General features: G+C 59.0%; 1 protein-coding gene across 1 annotated transcript; it reads right to left on the bottom strand.

Annotated features, from left to right (window-relative positions):
• Nucleotides 1-2,690: 2,690 nt before the first annotated feature.
• Fev (FEV transcription factor, ETS family member) lies at nucleotides 2,691-6,070 on the bottom strand. Its single transcript, XM_004662921.2, has 3 exons — nucleotides 5,848-6,070; nucleotides 5,026-5,100; nucleotides 2,691-3,274 (listed from the first exon to the last, which is right to left on the bottom strand). The coding sequence occupies exons 1-3, from the start codon at nucleotides 5,897-5,899 to the stop codon at nucleotides 2,691-2,693; spliced, it is 711 nt and encodes a 236-aa protein (XP_004662978.1). The 5' UTR covers nucleotides 5,900-6,070.
• Between the last annotated feature and the right edge of the window lie 999 nt (nucleotides 6,071-7,069).

Raw genomic sequence — 7,069 nt, 5'->3', positions numbered from 1 at the left:
CAAGCCAGGGTCCCCCTGGTCCATGGACTCTGTGGACTACCTGATCCTACATGACATAATGATGCCGAATACACTTCTGCCAGAACGTCAGGTGATCAAAGCAGAGCACCACCAGGTTTTAAGGCATAAAGGAGAAACCTAGTGAAAAATCTGGTGGCTGGTGAGGTTGGAGGCCCCAACATGGAAGCTACAATTGTTTAAGAGACATAGAGGGGCTGGAGACATAGCCAGGTGATTAAGGCACTCGCCTGCAAAGCCTAACGACTTGGGTTCAGTTCCCCAATACCCATGTAAAGCCAGATGCACAAAGTGATGCACGTTTCTGGAGTTCATTTGCAGCAGCTGAAGGCCCTGGCGTGCCTGCCCATTCTCTCTTCTCTCTCACCAATAAATAAATTAATAAAACATTTAAAAGGTATAGAGAAACTGGAAGGAGATGGGACAGAGGGAAGAGTGGCCTCTGTGTAATTGGGCAGCAGGTGATCTTTCACCCTCCCCTATGCCTCATACACTCTTCATCCAATCAGCATTTTTTAAAAGAAAAGACATTTATTTATTTATTTTTATTTCTTTCTTTGAAAGCGACAGAGAGAAGGAGGGGGAGAGAGAGAGAATGGGCTCACCAGGGCTTCCAGCCACTGCAAACGAACTCCAGATGTGAGCGCCCCCTTGTGCATCTGGCTAACGTGGGTCCTGGGGAATCGAGCCTCGAACCTGGGTCCTTAGGCTTCACAGGAAGCACTTAAGCGCTAAGATATCTCTCCAGCCCCCAATCAGCATTTAATGGAGGCCTCATGTGTATATTATTCAAGGTTTTTTTTGTTTGCTCCTTTTTTTTTGAAATAGGGTTTTGCTTTTAGCCCAGGCTACCCTCAGACAGTGGATCCTTCTGCCTCTGCCTCTCAAGTGCTGGCATCACAGGAATGCGCCACCATAACTGGCTGGATTTCCTACATTAAGTATGTGTTATTTGAAAAACCAGAAAAAATAAAGTGAAGAGTAAAATAAACATGAATGAAGGCTCCTTCCCTAGGTGGACCGGAGTGATTCATGCGCTTTCTGGAAAGAGGCACTCAGACTCAAACCCAAACCCCAAGTATCCCATCTTCCCGCTTTTCCTCTTCCTGTCTTCAGGACACAGGAAAATCAGCGTGCGGAGGCCCAGGCGCTCTTCCACCTACTAAGAGGAACCCTTATTCTGGAAAGAGACCCTCAGGAAAGAAATGCCTGGACCACGGGAAGGGATGGAGGAGTTGCTTGGCTCGACTTGCGAGGATCTTGAAAGACTGGCCAAAGTTGTATTCTTCTGAGGGAAGCCTTCAAGACTCTTCCCAAACAAGTTTTGGCAAAGGCAAGAAGGGGACAGGGGCGGTTGCTAACAGTATTCAGAAGGGCCTTTGGGCGGTGAGAAGAACCCGTCATAAAGACCCACGCGACCCACTTCCCAAGGCCGCGTCCAGGATAAACTGCATGGATGCCTTTTTCTCCCGCTCCCTCCGGCTTCTCTCTGAAATCTTAAAGCAATTTGGAGCCAACCAGACCTGGTCACCGCCTGGAGAAACACCTGAGTTTCCACCATGCTGCATCCGAAATTCAGTTGTAGTCCCTGCCTACTCTATCTATGACCAGCAGAGGGCGCGCACCACCCGCGGGAAGAAGAGAGGCGCAGCCAACTGCGGCTGGGAGCAGACCGCGCGGGAGCTGGCGGGAGGGATATCCCTTCGGAAAACCGAGAAAAAGAGAGAGGAGAGGGAGGGAGGGAGAAAGAGAGAGAGGGAGGGGGGGGAGAGACAGAATATGAATCACCAGAGCTACTGGGGACGGCGGACGGTTTGTGAGGGGAAAATGGGAGGTCTGGGGAGAATGGGTGGATAGAGGGGGTGAAGTTGGGGGAAGGCGTGGAGGTGGGGAAGAGAGTGGAGTGGGCTGGCGGGGAGATGATGAGATGGAGGCAAGTGGGATGTGGAGGCCTATTACAAGTTGAGATGGGATGCAGGTGGAAGGTGCGCAGGGCGCACCCACCAGGGCTCCTTGCTCCAGGCCATTGGCGCCCAAGCTGGCTCTGGCCTCGCTCTAGAGACCTTTCTGCCGGGCTGCCGAGGCTCTGCCTTCTAACCCCCTTATAAAAGGTGCTGTGCGACAAAACAGAGAGAAGGCACTGGGGAACTCAGGAGCTTTAATGGGGCTGGGAGGGAATAGAAACACGTGAGGGGGGCGCACCTTAATGGGGTTAGGAAGGAGGAAGGGGAGCGATATGCCTTGGGGGAGCAATGGTCTTTACCCAACGTGCTCAGGTCCTTGGAAGGAGAAGGAACGTGAGAGACCGACCCCCCCCCCATCACGTGCTGGGATTTGGGGTAGATCCGTTGCGGGGGGGGGAGAGAAAAGCACAAAAGACAAACTAGAAAAAGGGGAGCCTCTAGGAGCCAGCGGTCCAGGTGAGGAGATTAAAAGACACCGGAGTTCCAAGAGCCCCCCCCCCCCACCTCCGGGATCTAAGGACCCAGAAGAGAAATATGAAAGAGGGGACACAAGTGTCCTTTTGGGGGAGTTAAGTGTGATGGGGGTAGCCTGGTGTTTAAGGAAGACCTAAGAGGACTTTGCATTCCTTCTCCCTGGGATGTGGAGGGGTTTGGTCTTGGCTCTGGGCGTATGGGTGGGAGAGGCCACTCGGTACCCAGCCACCCCATCTAGTGGTAATGACCTCCCAAGTGCGACGCGGCCACCGCGCCGAACGGCCCGGGCGGAGGCTGCAAGCCCGGGGTAGGGTACAGTGCGGCCGTGGCGGCGGCGGTGGCAGCGGGGTTCGGGCCGGGCCAGTAGGAGAAGCCAGCGGGTGAGACGCCGGCGGAGGCGGCCATGAGGTTGAGTTTGGAGAGGCCCGGGAAGGGCAGCGGGGCGAGGCCGGCGGGCAGCTTGTAGAGCGCACCGTCCTGGGCCGCGGCCGCAGCTGCGGCTGCGGCGGCCGCGGCGTGGGCATGGGCAGGCGGTGGTTGGCAGGCCTGCGCCAGGCCCTGGAAGTCGAAGCGGTAGGCATAGCGCTTGCCATGCACCTTGCTCATGATGTTTTTGTCGTAGTAGTAGCGCAGGGCGCGGCTCAGCTTGTCGTAGTTCATGTTGGGTTTGCTCTTGCGCTCGCCCCAGCGCCGCGCCACCTCGTCGGGGTCGGTGAGCTTGAACTCGCCGTGACCGCCTTCCCATGCGATGCAGCCGGCGTTCGCGCGGTCGGCCAGGAGCTCCAGGAGAAACTGCCACAGCTGGATCTGCCCACTGCCTGTGGGGGAGACGGGGCGCCGTCAGCCACAACTGTACCGGGAGGCGACCCACCCTGGGGAGGAAAAGGGCACGTCCAGGGGCGCAGCTGCCCACGGCTGGAGGAGGCTAGTCAGGGAGGGGCGGCCAGCAGCGCGCTCTCTAGCCGGGGAGAGCTTTTGCACAGTGGAAACGCAGCTCTTGGGCTGATTGTTTCGTGGGACTTGGGGGCGGGGGGGTATTGCTTCTTTCCTCCATAACGAAGAAGGGAGGAACCCATGGCCCTTGGCTTTCTAAGGTAAGGAACCCACACCAGCCTTCATCCCTTCCTCCCTTCCAGTGTAGGAAAGAGCCCGCACAACCCCGCGGGAAAGCCCTGTGCAGAAGGTTGAATTGCCCAACCACGCTGGAACCCTGACCAGAGACCTAGGAGAGAAGGGGCGGTGCCCGAGCAGATAGATATCAGCGCAGTGCCGCGCAAGGCCCACCGGCACTTGAAGGAATACAATTAAACAGACCCCTCCAGACGTGGGCTCAGCGGCTTCCTTTGGCACCCCACCAGCAGGCAGGACAGGTGCCCTGCACACTAAGGAGAAGTAGACCCGTAGAGGACCCCCATTCTTGCCACCTTCGGGTGCACAGACCTCTGAGACACTACAGTCCCCCCTTCTTTTCCAGAACAGGCAGGGTTCCCTGTGTGGGAAGCTACCATGCTCCCTGTGTCTCGGTGGACATTTCTGAGGAGAGAGTGGGGACTAAGAACGGGTCCAAGGTGACTCCCAATCAATCCAGATTTCAGGATTGCTGGAGATGGCATGCGGTGTCCCCTGACATATACAAGTGGCCAGGGCCCAGAGCTCCCACTCTCCTATCCTGGAGCCTCGGAAGAGTCTTGATAAATCGTCCCCACTGCCTTCTAGAATAAAACAGCTTTGCCTCAGATGGGGTCTGGTGAGTCACCCCAATGCCTCCAAGTCAACCCAGCCTGGAGCTCCCCAGTTCGCCAACATTGGGTCAGAAGCAAGGGATAGTTGGGCATAAAAGATGCATCTGACACCAAGTGGGAACAACATCAGAAGACTGGACCTCCATCCATGTTCCCTTTCTTATAGAAAAATCACTAGTCAACCTTTGTTATGTGTGTATGTGTGTGTGTGTGTGTGTGTGTGTGTGTGTGTGTGCGCGCGCGCGCGCGAATTGCGTGAGACCCAAGACCATATGGCCACAGGATCTTTTAGTGACCCGGAGCCGTATGTTGTGGCAAACCTCAGAACGAACGACGATGTCGGAGGCAGGCCTATCTGGCTGACATGTGAGAGTCTGCGGGCTCTGGTGGACGAAGCAGGTAGCATCCACCGGGGTCTAGGCACTCAGCAGTGGGGGGGGGGGGTGAAAGGGGGCGTAATTCATGGGGAACCATTGCCAGACATTGCTACGACGTGCAGCCGGCAGGGAAAATGACGCCAATCGCCTCAGCCAAGGCCTAAAGCTTGGGAAATCACTCAGCAGAGAAAGGTCTGGAGGCCAGAATGTTCTTCGGCAGCCCTCGCCTACACGTCCAGTCCCGGGACTCAGAAGATTGCAAGCCTCAGGTCAAATGAACGTCTCACACCAGCCTCCCCACAATTCGGCCAAGACCTTAATGCTTTTCCCTAGCTTGCGGACGCAGCGCTCCGCCGCTCTGTCCAGTGGCGGTAGTACGGCTCTTAATGGGGTCCCCAGCCCCCAACTACTGCTCGCTTCTCCATCTTCCCAGCGTACCGGCCGGCTCACCTTTCTGTACCGCGGGGTTCAAGGGCCCCCAGCTGGGGCTCTTTCCTTCCTTGAAGAGACCGTCTCCGACGGGATCTGCGGTGGCGGAAGAAAACGGTCAAGCAGACTGGGGCGGAAATTGTGGGCTTGACCGAAAGGGAACCCCCGGCCCCAGTATCGAGGGGGGTAGCTGTGTTCTGGGGGGTCCAGGCCACCCAGCTCCCCCTCCCTCCCGGAGCTCGACCGCGGCGCGCACGGCGCCGAGCCCCTCCATAGCGCCCAAGTCAGGAAACGCGTCCAGGAAAAAGGAAATCCGCTTTCCGAAGGGGCCGGCTGGAGCCTTATAAAGCCGAGCTGGGGATCGCGCCAGCCCAGCCTGGGCGAGCGACGCCCCTCGCAGAGGAGACTGTGGGGGTGGGGGGAGGCACTTGGAGGGCCGCGCCCGGGCGAGCGCGGAGCGGGAAGGTGAGGACCCTCGAGCGCGCACGGGCGACGCCCGCCGCCGAGCCAGGGCCTCCTCGCTCGGTCGGAGCCCAGGGTCCACCGCGCCGAAGACCCCCGCGGCCCCTGCCAGGCTCTTCTGGGTCCCAGGCCTCTGCTCTTGGCCTCCTAGGCTCTCCATCTGCAAATCCTCTAGACCCCACACTGAAACCCCAGAGCCCTCCATCCATCCATCTTGCAGGTGCCTTGAATGCCCTAAATTGCAACCAGAAGTCCCCACACCCACGATTCGAGTCTGCTGCGTTCCCTTTCTTTGGACCACGGAACCCCTGGTCCCTTTCCCTGGCCTAGACTCCCCGCCCCTGGTCCCGGTGCCTCCAGCCACCGGCTGGTCCCTGGTACCTGGCAGGTACATGTTGATCAGCAGGGGCTGGGAGGCGCCGCTCTGTCTCATCGCTGCCAGGGGACTGGGCGGTGGGAGATTGGGGGGGACGGAAAAGGGGGGCGCGTCAGCTCTGCGCTTTGGGGCGCCGATCCCCGCCCGAGGCGACCGAGGGTGGCAGCGCGGAGAAGACAGCGCCAGGTCCGGCGAGGCCTGGCGGGAGGGGGCGGTCAGGGTGTGGCGGGGAGGGAAAGGGGGGGGTCCTGAAGCGACGCTACGGGGCCGCTTGGAACCCTCCGGCCCCGCGCGGGCAGGGGCCGCAATTTCCGTTTTAATTAAAGTGCGCCGCCTCGGCCCCCCAGACCCCGCCCCCGCCCCTCTTATCTCCCATCGCAATAAAGTCTCCCTGCGCGCTGCGCCGGAGCCCAGCGCACCCGGCAGCCCCCCGCGCCCCGCAGCCCGGGAGACGCGCGGCTGGGCGGGGGAGGGATGGGCCACGACGGGGCCGATGGGGGGCCAGGAGCGCCTTTCTTTTCCGCTTCCTTGACTCTGGGCAAACAGTGATGGGGCGGAGTGCCGGCCCCACTTCGGACCCCAGAGGCCACAGCCCCAGGCCCCCTTCCCAGAGTCATCTTTCCTACCTGCTCCCGCCCCCTCCCCCTCCCCCCCGCCCCGGGGTGCCCGTCTCCAGGCGGCGTTATCTGCATCTTCACTTTTTAAATTTCCGCTTCCCTCCCTCTCGCCTGTCGCTGCGCTCCTGGCCCTGCAGCCGTGGCTCCCTTTATCTCAGCCCACCCCCTCGCCTCTTCCCTCCTCTTCTCCCACTCTCTGCTGGTCCCTGGAGACCCGATCCCCTGCCCGGCCTCGCCCAGCTTTCACAGGCTTCCTGTTCTACACTGGCCCCCAGGTCTCTGGTGGGGCGCCGGGGTGATTCCCCTGGCAACTTCTTGCTGCTCCCTCTTCCTCTTCCCCATCCTCTTTCTAGGTCTTTCCTAGTAGTTTCTACTGTTTTTTTTTTCCGTCCCCCGCCCCCTCTCTCTTCCACTCTCCTCTCTTCCTCCCTCGGGTTTTATTCATCCAGTGCCCACAAATTGGTTGTGATTGGGCCTACTCTCTGGCCCCAGAGACGTGTAGAGTCTGAACTGCTTTTTTTTTTTTTTTTTTCTGATGGACTCCTGATTCCTCCTTCCTACAAGTATTTCTCTCCCGCCATCCTCTGCCCTCCGTCACCCCAGCCTGCCT

Source organism: Jaculus jaculus, chromosome 4 (assembly GCF_020740685.1).
Source record: "Jaculus jaculus isolate mJacJac1 chromosome 4, mJacJac1.mat.Y.cur, whole genome shotgun sequence".
Taxonomy (NCBI): domain Eukaryota; kingdom Metazoa; phylum Chordata; class Mammalia; order Rodentia; family Dipodidae; genus Jaculus; species Jaculus jaculus.
This window is presented reverse-complemented; position numbering and strand designations above follow the sequence as displayed.

Excerpts from the sequence above, each read along its gene's own strand:
- Fev (XM_004662921.2), bottom strand. The coding sequence starts at position 5,899 with ATGAGACAGAGCGGCGCCTCCCAGCCCCTGCTGATCAACATGTACCTG. Across the intron at positions 5,101-5,847 it reads GATCAACATGTACCTGCCAG|ATCCCGTCGGAGACGGTCTC; the intron begins GTACCAGGGACC and ends CCGCCACCGCAG. Across the intron at positions 3,275-5,025 it reads GAACCCCGCGGTACAGAAAG|GCAGTGGGCAGATCCAGCTG; the intron begins GTGAGCCGGCCG and ends TCTCCCCCACAG.